This window comes from Entelurus aequoreus, linkage group LG04 (genome assembly GCF_033978785.1).
Source record: "Entelurus aequoreus isolate RoL-2023_Sb linkage group LG04, RoL_Eaeq_v1.1, whole genome shotgun sequence".
Taxonomy (NCBI): Eukaryota; Metazoa; Chordata; class Actinopteri; order Syngnathiformes; family Syngnathidae; genus Entelurus; species Entelurus aequoreus.
The window spans coordinates 46977134-46991910 of NC_084734.1; the positions used below are offsets into that span (position 1 = coordinate 46977134).

General features: G+C 39.0%; 1 protein-coding gene across 2 annotated transcripts in view; it reads right to left on the reverse strand.

The window, feature by feature from the left end:
* Nucleotides 1–14777, reverse strand: part of LOC133648689 (MAM domain-containing glycosylphosphatidylinositol anchor protein 2-like) — a 562410-nt gene that overhangs the window by 233708 nt on the left and 313925 nt on the right. For both annotated transcript variants that reach the window (XM_062045021.1, XM_062045020.1), the window contains exons 7-8: nucleotides 14097–14188; nucleotides 13792–14029 (exon numbers count right to left, since the gene is read on the reverse strand). In XM_062045021.1, the coding sequence (XP_061901005.1) occupies nucleotides 13792–14029; nucleotides 14097–14188 (330 nt within the window). The remainder of the gene's footprint in view (nucleotides 1–13791; nucleotides 14030–14096; nucleotides 14189–14777) is intronic.

Genomic DNA, 14777 nt, shown 5'->3' on the forward strand with positions numbered 1-14777 from the left:
TACACTTGCAGATTCCAGCACAGTTGCTCCGTGTGAGTGATTAGGATCATGACAGGAAGAGTCCTGGACCTAACAGGTGGGAGATGGGGTCATGTGGCTGTCCTTTACTTTATCTTGCAATCAGTCACACACACACACAAAACACACGGTGTGGTGATATACTAATACTTCTACTACTAGCAAAAAGAAATAGGGCCAATCCAACCCCTATTAGTCATCAACCATCAACTTCAGCCCTGAAGCAGCAAGCCCCACCCACTGCACTGCTCAGGTGGGCCTGGAGTATGGCTAACATGTCCAGTAACATGTCCAGTAACATGTCCAGTAACAGGAAGCAGCAAAGAATGTGTGTTCCGGAGCAATCCTTCAAAAAATTAAGCATGAACAGAGAAAAAATGGTGATGGAGCCTGTGGTTCGAAGCCAAGGCCTTTAAATGTACAAGCTAAGTGAAGTCCAAGCCGCTAACAAGGTAGCAAAAGTTTTAGGATTTACAGACTTGACTGACTTTGGTAGTGCTCTAAATCTAACTCTGCTCACTCTCCTCCAGTCCCTGTTGTATGGTGTACTATATTGTAATATTAAAAAAAAAGAAAAGATAACGGCTCCACAATATTTTGCTCTCCTTTTATTTCACATAATAATGATTTCCGTGGCAGCCCATGTCGGCATCAAGAATATGGTTTTATGTTTTCCTATTGAGAAAAATATGCATGATAACCCGTAAAAGCCACCACATTGAGGTTAATTTGTGTTTTTATTAATAAAGCTTTTTTTTGACACTGAACTGAATTTTTTGCGTCTGAATCTTGTGAACTGAATTTTTTTTACATCAAATCATGCTGACAATTTCATTGGAAAAAAAACAAGTGTATAACAATTTAGTGTAAAACAATTCTGTGTATTAAAATTCAGTGTATTAAAATTCAGTGTAAAAAAATGCAGTGTAAAAACATTTAGTGTATAAAATTTCAATGTGTAAAAATTCAGTGTATACAAATTCAGTGTGTAAAAATTCACTGTATAAAAATTCAGTGTAAAAAAATTCAGTGTAAAAACATTTAGTGTATAAAAATTCAGTGTATAAAATTTCAGTGAATAAAAATTCAGTGTAAAAAAAAATCAGTGTAAAAACATTTAGTGTGTAAATATTCTGTGTATAAAAATTCAGTGTATAAAAATTCTGTGAATACAAATGTTGTGTAAAAGAAATTCAGTGTAAAAAATCAATGTATACAAATTTAGTGTATAAAAATTCAGTGAAAAAAATTCAGTGCTGAAAAATTCAGTGTCGAAAAATTTGGTGCTTCAAAAAGCTAAATTTACATCTGGTAAATTAAGACTGAAGCAATCAACCCTGTCTCAGAACCAGCCAATGATGTGTCAAGTTCGAAATCACATGACATGGGTCTTATAAAACAGTATAAAAAAGCAGTTAACTGGGCTACCTGGGCATAATAAACACTTCAATGAGGCCCGCTGGATGTTTTCAAACTATAGAAAGGATTCCAATGGTTAATCTGCCCTTTTGAGTGACATAGGAGTTACTACGTGTCATGATATATAGTTAAACTGACTGTGATACACAATGTGACCAGCTGATTGTGCTGAATAATGATGGTCAGGTAAACGTAACGAAGAAGACACGGGCTATATATATATATATATATATGTTTGGAAGGAGGAATAAATGTTTGAGCGTAAACTCACAAGACAAAGTTTGCTCATCAATAGATGAACCAAACACTACGGTAACCAGAGTAAGCGCTGTTTCATGCAGACGAAGGACGGGGCAGAGTGGGCGGGGTTGCAACAAGCCTGAGACCTCGAAGTAATATCACTGTTTGCAGAACTTTATTGTAGAAAATTCTGCAGAACATTGATATTATATCGAATAACTGGATGTTTTTTATCCTTTTGCCTTTATTTTTCGCCATGTTTGTTGCGTCTTTGTTGCTTTTGCTCGATTATAAAATATGTTGATCAAGGTGGTGGTCTGGGAAGTAGAAGACCAACCTTCATATATTCTCAATATTCAGTGTTTTATTGTTCATAGTCATTTTTGTAAATCCCACATTCTATAGTTTTATGTACATTCTGACTGTCATATAATTCAGTAAAAAACTAAAGTTCATTACATTTTTGAGATGGTCTTTTTAGTTTTTTACTGAAAAGACACTCAGAATGGATGCAAAAATTCATAATTTGTGATTTTCAATACTAACTATGAACAATAAAACACTGAATATTGAGAATATAGGAACATTACTCCTCTACTGCAGACCACCTCCTTGATCGACATCTTTTATAATCAAGCAAGAAGGAGTTTAAAAACTGGAAAATTACTGCTAAGTAGATACCATAGCTGTTTACGTCCATGTGTTACAGCAGCCCGTTTAGGCAGTAGACTAGGCCCTATAGTTATTTTTGTTGAAGAAAATGTGCATCTTCACACATAATTAGTCTGGGAACAAAACAAAACAAAACACCTGCTCTGGGTGTAAGAGGTTCTGAGTATTAACTCCACTCACATCCACATGCTACAGCAGCCCGTTTAGGCAGCAAATGTGTTTACATGTGAAAGGAGTCTATATACTGGAAAATTCCTGCTCAAAAGGTACCAGTCGTGGGCATATGCAACCCGTGTAGGCAGCAAAATCGTTGAGGTAGTTAGCTGCTGTTAACTCCAAAACTCTATTGCATTTAGAAAACATATTTGATGACTTGAATGTTTGAGCAACTTCTTCGTGAAGTATTCAATGAACTCTGTCTGTTTTGACTGTGAAAACTAATATGAGTTAGTTTTGCAGGGTGCATATTATAAGAATGTCCTGTCCTAAAAATCCAAATAAATAAATGGATGAGACATATTTACGGTTTAAAAGAGCAGCTGTTTGCACCATCGGGCTTCACTGCAGCATCTCACTTCCTTTGTTCTTGCAAGGCACTGTTTAACGAGGGAAGGAAGCATGTTCCTTATTCATGCTTTCCCGTCAGCGTCCCCCAGCAGGAGGGCGAGGTGATTTCCCCAGACGGCTGCCTCCTTAACGCACGACCCGCAGGTAATGCCACGATGGCGAAGGATGAGGCGCATAAAAACAGCCGACTCAGCCAACTTGCTTGATATTTTCTCCTGTAAGGTTGGCGCAAGCGTGTTCTACACGCGGCATCTTGCGTCATAGTTCACGTGACAGCGTTTCCCGGGTTAGGGTGGGAAGACGGCAGCTGCGGGACAGATGCTCGGCACCTTCATGTCCCGCCTCGGAGCTTGTCTCTTGGCATGTTAGCAGGAAGCACTTGCATGTCGGATGTGATGCTACCGGTAGGGATTATTTTTGGCTACATGACAACCTTGAAGAAGTGATGGCAGCAAAAGACCTCACTGGGAAAAAACATGAATTCAAAGCTTCGTTTGGCATAAGATCGCCATTATTGGACACATCACAAATCTCTAAGTTACTCTAGTTCAGGGATGTCCAAAGTGCCATTGGCGGCCCGCAGCTAATTGTTTACTGGCCTGCCACACATTCTGGAAATGATATTGCAAAAATAAAAATAAAAGATTTAAAAAAAAAGTGGAATGAGGTGAAATCTAACTAGAAAAAGTTGCAATGTTGACACAAAGCTGCCATGCAGGCTGTTTTATTTTATTTTGTATATCTTAATTTTATTTTTATTTTTTTTTATTAATCAAAAAAATATATATATCAATGTTATAATGAATTATTGACCTATTCAAGGCTCCAATTATTTCACTTTGAAATGTTTTATGTGGAAAATATTGCATATATTGTGTGGTTTCCATACAAAAACATCAATGTTTTCTTTGACAAAAGAGCATAAAACAAACAAAATAATAGTTCAAATGTAAAATCGACAGATACATCTGAAGTTGATCTCGTAACTTAAGTGTTGAAAGTAAAAAAAAACCTAATAAAAATGTATCACTTTATGAGTGGGGCACCTTTTGGATCCCACATATATTTAATGGGATTTTATTTATCTTTTCACTGTGATTACTCAAAAATAATAATGAATTAAAATCAATGGTGTCCTGCATTATTGATCTTTTTAAGGCTCTAATTACTTCACATCAAACATTGCTTTCTGAATGTTTTGGGCAGTGGGGGGAAATACTGCATATGTCAGTTTTATTATAAAAAACAAAGTTGTCTTTGACAGAAAAGGCATAAAACCTTTTTGTTTTTTTTAACTTTATATCAACCTGAAGTTGATATACTGTAGAGATTTACTGTAAGCGTTAAATAAAAAATAATAATAATAATTTGAATTGTTTTTAACATATTAATGACTTAGACCCTTTATGGTCCCCGGGGGCCCTAAAGGTAAAAAAAAAAAAATCCATATATTTTGTTATGGTTTGAAAATGAAAAATATCAAAATGGCCCCCGCATGCTTTAATTTTTCCGTGTGCAGCCCTCAGTGGAAAAAGTTTGGACACCCCTGCGTCTAGATAGAGGATGCCATATATACAGTCGTTGTCAAAAGTACACTTGTGATGGATATAATAATGTCACTGTTTTTTGCAATGAATTGGAAGCTGCTGGAACGCAGGTGTCAGTGTCCACAGTCAAGCGTGTTTTGCATCGCCATGGACTGAGAGGCTACCATGCAAAAAGGAATCCCTTGCTCCAGAAGCGACACCTTAAGGCTCGTCTAAAGTTTGCTGCTGATCACATGGACAAAGTAAGACCTTCTGGAGGAAAATTCTGTGGTCAGATGAAACAAAAATTGAGCTGTTTAGCCACAATACCCAGCAATATGAAAGGAGAAAAAGTGAGGCCTTTAATCCCAGGAACACCATCCTACCATCAAGCATGGTGGTGGTAATATTATGCTCTGGGCCTGTTTTGCTGCCAATGGAACTGGTGCTTTACAGAGAGTAAATGGGACAATGAAAAAGGAGGATTACCTCCAAATTCTTCAGGACAACTTAAAATCATGGATTGATTTCCGTGGACCCCGACTTAAACAAGTTGAAAACTTATTCGGGTGTTACCATTTAGTGGTCAATTGTACGGAATATGTACTGTACTGTACAATCTACTAATAACATTTTCAATCAATTAATCAATCATCAGCCCGGAGGTTGGGTCTTGGGCGCAGTTGGGTGTTTCAACAGGACAATGACCCCAAACACACGTCAAAAGTGGTAAAGGAATGGCTAAATCAGGCTAGAATTAAGGTTTTAGAATGGCCTTCCCAAAGTCCTGACTTAAACCCCATTGAGAAAATGTGGAAAATGCTGAAGAAACAAGTCCATGTCAGAAAACTAACACATTTAACTGAACTGCACCAATTTGGTCAAGTGGAGTGGTCAAAAATTCAACCAGAAGCTTGCCAGAAGCTTGTGGATAGCTACCAAAAGTGCTTTATTGCAGTGAAACTTGCCAAGAGACTTGTAACCAAATATTAACATTGCTGTATGTATACTTTTGACCCAGCAGATTTGGTCACATTTTCAGTAGACCCATAATAAATTCATAAAAGAACCAAACTTCATGAATGTTTTTTGTGACAAACAAGTATGTGCTCCAATCACTCTATCACAAAAAAATAAGAGTTGTAGAAATTATTGGAAACTCAAGACAGCCATGACATTATGTTCTTTACAAGTGTATGTGAACTTTTGACCAACGACTGTAAATCACACTTTGCAGGGTAAAGCTACATAAATACCCGGTGATGGGCGAGCTTCTTGAAACATGAAGTAAGCTAACCTCCAAGTTACTCTCGATTAAATGTAGCTAAGCTACGGGGGAAGCTATCTCCAGAGAAATGTAGCAAGATACCTGACCAGCTACACGGCAAAAGTAGCAAACGTTTCTTATACGTAAACCAAGCAGTTATCATCGATTTTCTATGTATTTTGTTTTCCTAACCTGGATTTACAATACATTTTCTCTTTTTGTAGCTTGTAGCTTTGATGGATGCTACTACGCTGGGTCTTAAAAAAGCTAAGCTATAGGAAATGCTACTGGTTAAATAAGAAGTGACGCTACCGCCACGCTACTGGGAAATTTTCCAGACTATAAACCGCTATTATTTTTCCAAGGTTTGAATCCTGCGGCTTATTAAACTATTTTTTGGATTTCAACACCGACAGAGACACTGAAATGGTGGATTATTGTTTGTGCTGTGGCGTCATCTTTTGAACAAGTTCCCTCACTTCAGTTGCTGCGGGGTTGAACATGTATTTCCTGTTACGTGGCTTGAACTGGAAGTACAACCGTCCATATAATTTCAGTTCAAAAGGATTCTTCAATCATCACTCCAAGCAATGTTTACTAACTAAACCATCCCATGTGTGTTGTCTGTAGGAATGTTTTCATGCATATGTGTATGTGCTATCGTAACGTAACAAAGCTAGCGTCATTAGCATTAGCCAAAATATGCTAACACATTTACAAGTGTCTGTGTAAGTATTATTAACTTACCAAGGCCTTATTTTTGTATTGTTTAAGTTTTGTAAATTAAACAAAACGTCACCTTGGAGTTATTGAGCCTGAGTCTGTTTAGCTGATTGGAGAGCTAGCTTTCGCAGCCAGTGGCTCCATGATGATGACTTCTGTTTTGTTTGATCAGGTGTTTTACTGCCGCGTGACAGGCTCCGTTTGGAAACAATTAAGGTATGTATATAAACATTTACAAAAGCTTTCATACCTGTGTATATTTGTGGCGTATAGTCAGGTGCGGCTAATATATGTAAAAAAAAATACTTATTTCTTCTAACTTTTGCTGGGTGAGACTAAAATACTGGTGAGCTCTATAGCCTTGTAAACACGGTAAATTAAGGCGAACTGCACTTTTTGGGGAATTTTGCCTATCGTTCACAATCATTATGAAAGACATGACAACAGATGTATTTTTTAAAAATACATCCTATATATTAAATACATGCGATCAAAAGTCCGCTTACAATGGAGCCTATGGGAGTCGCTCTAGTCTGCCTTTAAAAATAAAAAATAAGGTTTTATACACATGATGTAAGTATATACATATGTCATGTAGTAACAGGCATACTTATAAAAGCATTTAATATTTAAGTATTTTGATCCTTTTAAGCATTAATGTATATATATATATATATATACATACAATGGTACTATAATTTTATGGTCACTATCGTATCAAAAGTAAAAAGTTTTATCGGGACACTTTTAATTGTAAGTGGCTAATTATTTGGGATACTATCTGATAGAAGCGGTGATCAAGACTTATGTTTAAGGAGATTCTGGAGCGTCCAGCAGCTGTTTAGCATCAATATAACACAAAGTTGAGTTCATGAAAGCAGCAGATTATTTCCTGATCTAATTCAACCCTTAAAGGGACTTAAACTTCCTTACAGTTACATTTTTCTAACCAAATATATAAAAAGAACACCACTGGCTAGCTTATGTTCAGAATCAGAACACCTTTATTGTCATTGCATGGAAACAACAAAATTGAACAGAAATCCAGCTCAGTGCTTTTAAAACAACCTACATAAAATACTCTAAGACAACAAACAATAATAAACATTTTAAAAACATAATACACATTTTTAAAACATATTGCACAGCAGATCTCTATCAGAGTTAAGCAAGTTAATAAAGTGGTGAGTGTTCAGGTAAGTGCAGAGTTTAGGGAAATAACAGCACTATGTTACCATTAGTGGTATAACGAAACACATTTGTTTTGCAAATGTCTATATTTTTTACAATTACTAAGTTTATGTAAAAATATATTTTACCAACCCTTAACATGAAAAAACGGTGTTTACGGTGGTCACTCACCCTGTCTCGTCAACACGTTCGTGCAGAGAGCGCGTGCACAAATACAAAAACCGGTCAGGAGAAGACACTAACAATTTGCAGTCATGTTGTTGTTATGACAGCTAACACACACGATTGTTAGCTAACAACACCCAAAGCTAATGTGTGTGCATGTGTCACATACATACGTAGTAACGTCATTACGCCCGAGACGCCGTAAGAGTACATATAATACATTGGAGAGTTAGCACCATCTAGGCATCTGTGTAAATGTTGCAAAAAGCCCCAGTGGTGGATTTGCTCAATCCATTAAGTGTTCACACAAATCCTTGGTGTGATTGACAACTGGACTGGGCGGCACCAGAGCCTCAGGTGTGCGAGGGACGCTAACAGAGCGACTTAACATGCAAAGTTTTGCGTCCCCTGCAAATGAAGACTGGAGGTGACTTTGAATCCTCAGACATTCTTTGTGATCATCACTCAGACCGGTGATGAGCTGCAGATCTGCTATGCAAATTTTAATGAACAGACTTTTCTAATCACGAGTGCCGCATATCCTTCCATTGGAAGTTTAATGAATGGGAATATGTTTTTTTTTCATGCTCACCGGAATATGGAGTTTTTTTGTTGACTCTGTGTTAAAAGTCAAGGATCTGGCGGTAACAAGTTGATACGCTATTAGGGTTTTTATCTCCAAGCTGTCCCCGCTGGCGCCCGCAAAGATACAAACAACATTTCATGAAACAGCAAGTAATTGAACAATAATCCACACCCAGGCCAAACACAAGAGCTAATGAGAGGCTTAACAAACTGCTTCTAGTTAAAAGTTGATGGCATGTTCAAGGTTTTCACACTGCGGCTTGCAAGTCCTTTCATCTGTCCCTCTGTCTACCGCCTCTTAATCCTGACAGCATCCAGCGGGGAGGTCCGTGTCCTAATTTCCTCTCATAAATAAGCATTAGCCGTCGGAGGGAGACGAGCACCCTTTAATGAGCGCGTCACACTCGTAAATATTAGCGAGAGGCAGAAGTCATGAAAGCGATCTGGGCGCATCAAAAAGTTGAAAGAATACCAGATAATAAAAATTCCCTTTCTTGCAAATGGCGGACGTTGGAAGAGGCAGTTTGAGACTCTGTGAGCGCTTTCCAATAGCTTCCTCTGCATTGAGCCCAGAAAGACCTGCAGCGTAATCTTCTTGAAACGCTTTTATTAAGACTCCTAATTGCGGTTTGGGCTTTAACGCTTCAGGAGAAGAGGCTCTAGTACACAAATAGCTGAAGAAACATGGCACCTTTCAACTACTCGGCCGTTTTAGGTGATTTCCCCCAACAACAAAAAACGCCTTAGCGACATTCACACCTTAAGGAAGTCTTTCATTCCGCATGGCGACAACACAGTCAGTCATTATTTGCCCGCCGCCAGCCAAAAAACTCCACTACTTAAAAGATAATGAAGAAAGTTATTCTTCTTCTTCTTGGCAGGTGCGATTGATCCCACTGTTTTGAGCACAGGGATTATCTAAGGGATTATCTAAGAATAATTATGCAGCCAAGGCCGACGTGTCGCTTTCATGTCGGCGCCGTGAGTGACGGAGATGCGGGTTTGTGTTTGTCAGCTCGCGAGCGTTCAAAGACCAACTACAGCACCATGAAAAAAAAAAAAAAAACAGACCTTCGCCAAGGCCTATCAGTTATTACCCTCAGTGGTCCTATTCCAACAGTTGATAAACATGAATATCAATACAATGGTACTCTGTTTGGTAACACTTCAGTATGGTGAACATATGAACCATTAATTAGTTGCTTATTAACATGCAAATTAGTAACATTGGCTGTTAATAAGTCATTATTAAGTACTTATTAAGTACTTATTAATGCCTTATTCTGCATGGCCTTATTATACAACCAGTAAGCCATTAACTAAGAGTCTTCCCTGGCAACTTGTCCAGGGTGTACCCCGCCTTCCGCCCGAATGCAGCTGAGATAGGCTCCAGCACCCCCCGCAACCCCGAAAGGGACGAGCGGTAGAAAACGGATGGATGGATGGATGTTCCCCATACTAAAGTGTTACCCTATGTTTTTTATATTTTTATTATATTATAAGAATTATCTCCACGTAACAAAGTAGTCCGTCTGCTTGCGTATCATTCTGAGGAATCAAGTGCTTAAACAAAACATCCCCCGCCTTGGTGACTCTGAGCTTTATTTTCTGCAGAGTAAGCCACCATGGAACCAAATAAAGTAAACATATACTCAGAGCTCATTGTCAAATGAATGTACAGTTTTGATCACTTATAACTAAGAATATTAATGATTAATAACAATTACAGAAGAAACTCCAGCAAAGGCTTCCTTCTGGTCCGCTGTATGCTCTGTCATCCACAAGTTGCAGAGATTCTCTGTGTTTGTTTTACGCTTGAAAGTGTCTTTCCAACTTAAAACATTCATTTATGTTCCAACACATTTAACCCCGCACATTAAGAGCATTTTTTAATTGTTGAGAGTGATATATAGCGCTAATTATTGTTGGGAAGTGACAGACCATGATAGATTATCATCACACTTCAACTTCTCTGCAATGTAAGTGCTGCCTTTTTGATGGGTCAGCATTGCAAATGAAAATATCTTCTTATTTGTCTAACCCTTGATACATTAATTAATTGGCCAACATGTGCAGGGAAGATGTGGGCATTGGACATAGTTGCAGGTCATGCACAATGTGTGGGACTTAGTTGAATATGAGTGAATTGGCATGATTTTGACATTGTAAATTCCTGGAGGGACTGATAAGGGATCATGACATACACTATATTGCCAAAAGTATTTGGTCTCCCATCCAAATGATCAGAATCAGGTGTCCTAATCACTTGGCCCGGCCACAGGTGTATAAAATCAAGCACTTAGGCATGGAGATTGCTTCTACAAACATTTGTGAAAGAATGGGCCACTCTCAGGAGCTCAGTGATTTCCAACATGACTGTGCACCAGTGCACAAAACAAGGTCCATAAAGACATGGATGACAAAGTCTGGTGTGGATGAACTTGACTGGCCTGCACAGAGTCCTGACCTGAACCCGATAGAACACCTTTGGTATGAATTAAAACGGAGACTGAGAGCCAGGCCGTCTCGACCAACATCAGTGTGTGACCTCACCAATGCGCTTTTGGAAGAATGGTCGAACATTCCTATAAACACACTCCGCAACCTTGTGGACAGCCTTCTCAGAAGCTGTAATAGCTGCTAATGGTGGACCAACATCATATTGAACCCAATGGGTTATGAATGGGATGGCCTTTCAAGTTCATATGTGATTCAAGGCAGGTGGCCAAATACTTTTGGCAATATAGTGTGTATATAATAAGAATTATGACATCACACCAATAATTCCAATAACATTCGAAAAAGAAACACTTCAACGACTGTAGGTGGGTTACATTAGGCAAATAAAACCGACCTACCTTAACTCCTACTTGCTGGGCTGTAAACTATCCTCAGAGCTCATTGTAAACAAACTTTTTCACTGTTTCAGAGGAAGACATTTTGCGTGCTATTTTGCACCAAAAAACATCGGACTTCAACACATCAAACCTTATCAGCCACATGAAATGCCAGCATCTCTACAATAATGTTATGAACGCCTACGAAGACGCCTGCTACTAAAGAAGCTGCCCAAAGCCAGCCACAAAAGAGAGACATGTTTAGATAGCCCCCGGTGTTTGAAAAGTGAAAAAAAGGTTTGCCAAAGATGAACCAAGGACGAAAGCCATCTGTGACGATGGCGCTGGACAACCATTCCTTTACCATCGCTGAACATACTGGCATTTGTCAAGACAAATCGACAGGTACACTTTGTAATATCGACCTTTGCTTGACTTTTTCTTACCTCCGGGTGTGCACAAACTACACTTAAATCTACATTACATCAACATTACGTTTACACATCAACCGATACTAGTACCAAATCGGCACTTTGAAAACGGTGCAGTTGCTTAAACAGTGCCCAGACATAAAATGTTGAAAAAAAAAAGCATGCAATTCTTTGGGTCTACTGTTTAGAACAACCTGCTACAAAAATGCTAGTCAAAGATCTTTTATGTGACAGGACCGCTTTATTGCATGTCAGGACGAACGGCAGAAAAACGCAAGCAAAACAGCGCTGTGATGATGTATGTATTTAATGTTGTGTTATTGAAATAAAAGTTAGTCCGAAATCGGCGAGTAAAAGCAGCCAATCAGACGTGAGGACAATGGAGGTTTTAGTAAGACTGGCAGTCGTTATGACGTCAAGAATAGATGATTGATACGTACAGTGCAGTCACCAGACACATCATTAGATACACCTACAGTATTCTGCCTTCATAGATAATACTGCTGAGTGTTGAGGTGGTGTTTAATATTGACCTTTTGGTCATATATTGATTGCATACAGGCTTTTAAGTTATCAGGGAAAGGTCTGGCTACAATGCAGTATAATTTATCACCACTAAAACAACTACAATTAAACCTTGTTTTTAATACTTTAATACAGACAATTATTCAGTAAAAGTACATTGAATTAGTATTACACATTTTTATGATTTTTGTATTTTTGTTGATAATTCATCATCATTATAATTATCAATAAGACTATTAAAACTACCACTACAACTAATAATAACGTTATTGATTATTATTTGTGGTGTTTTTTCACTTTCGATAAGATACAAATATTGAAGCCTTGAGTATTGGCCGATACCGATAATGATTTGATACCATACCTGCAGGAATCATGCATACTTTTGTTATTTAGTTTTGTGGATTGTTAGAAAAGGTTTGATCAAATGAAATTAGTCAAACAGTGGACAATGGTAGATATGACGAATAATAACCTGTTTATTTTTAGCCGTCCGGAATGGCATCATGCTGCCTTTGAATTAAAGTGGTGTTGATTTTTTTTTTTTTGGCACCTGGTGGCCACAATAATTCAGTAAGTTAAACTCATGACGCAGTAAGTTGAATGCTTTATTATATTATCATTACTTGATGCATGTTTATGTTGAAAAATGTGCTGTTTTAGACTGCAATATTGTTCAATTAAGGACACATATTACATATGTCTAGCTTGTGTGCTATTGTGTGCTTAGCTCTTGTGTAGCTGCTAGCTACTAGTTGCCCAATGCCTACCAACCTTGTGTGCTTATTTTAAGACATTTAGATGCTAACTGGCTGTCAAGTTTTGCACACATAAACGTGCTGCAGGACTGCTACCTGTCCTATCAGAGTGCTTATATCAGAGGTTTTAGCCAATTACTGTTGTTGTTTTTTTGTTGATATTGGACCGATATACGGTATCAATATTGGATCAGGTCGTTCCGAATTATTAACTTAATGAAAATGTTTAGAAATAAAAATTTTTGCATCAGCATTGTGTATTTTTTAACATAAAATTGTGCAAATGTACCTAATGTTGTGTCCAGTGAGCCCATGTTTGCACTAACTGCTACGATGGAAATGCACACTAATGTTTAATTGTAAGTACAATACATCAAACTCTTTAAAAATCAATGTGGTCGTCTGAGGCAGTGGTCCCCAACCTTTTTGTAACTGTGGACCGGTCAACGCGTGAACATTTTTTTTTTTTTTGTCATAAAAAAATACAATTATGTGTGCTTACGGACTGTATTGATCCATATTGATATATAATGTAGGAACCAGAAATATCAATAACAGAAAGAAACAACCCTTTTGTGCGAATGAGTGTGAATGAGTGAGGGAGGGAGGTTTTTTGGGTTAGTGCACTAATTGTAAGTGTATCTTGTGTTTTTTTATGTTGATTTAATAAAAATAAAAAAATAATGTATTTTATTTTATTTTATTTTTTAAATTTCTTGTGTGGCCCGGTACCAATCGATCCACGGACCGGTACCGGGCCGCGGCCCGGTGGTTGGGGACCACTGGTCTGAGGCACATGTTTTGTCGTGGTGGGGGGTTGGGGGGGCATGGTCATGCAGCGGCTCAAGGTAAGCGTTTGAGGCTCACCAGTAGTGGAGGAGATGTTGACGTCGATGCTGATCTCCGGGATGCCACCGCCCTTCAAAGCCGCCACGCAGGTGTAAGTGCCAAAATCGGTGAACTTGAGGTCGATGATGTCCAGGTTGGTGGTGCCGGGTGAGATGTCAGTGTCCGTCTGCGTGATGACCATGCGCTCGGAGCTGCGTAGGGCGCGGCCGTTTTTCAGCCAGCTGAATGTCAGCTCCTCAGGCGGCGTGGCCTCCACCTGTTCACCATGATGACGCACAACTAGTGTAACCATGCTCACTTTTTCTCCTCTTTAATTGTCTTACCTGGCAGGATATCTTGACTTCCCGTCCGATCTGGATGTTGTCGTCATTGTGGTAAGGATCAGGAGTGATCCAGAAGCGACCTTTTTTCAACGCTAGAGAGAAACAATGACAACGATTAGAATGATCGGTGTTGGCGAAACCTGAAGCATAGAGCTAACCATCCATCCATCCATTTTCTACCGCTTATTCCCTTCGGGTGGCGGGGGGTGCTGAAGCCTATCTCAGCTACAATCGGGCGGAAGGCGGGGTACACCTTGGACAAGTCGCCACCTCATCGCAGGGCCAACACAGATAGACAGACAACATTCACACTCACATTCACACACTAGGGTCAATTTAGTGTTGCCAATCAACCTATCCCCAGGTGCATGTCTTTGGAGGTGAGAGGAAGCCGGAGTACCCGGAGGGAACCCACGCAGTCACGGGGAGGACATGCAAACTCCACACAGAAAGATCCCGAGCCCGGGATTGAACTCACGACTACTCAGGACCTTCGTATTGTGAGGCAGACGCACTAACCCTTCTGCCACCGTGCTGCCCGCATAGAGCTAACCTCACCTGCTATTAAATAAATTAGCTTAATTGGCGGATAAAAAACTCCAGTCCTCCAGGTACCATGTAAACATAACAACATGTTTAGCTAGCCTGAGCAACCTGGAAATGACATTACTGGAGCCCATA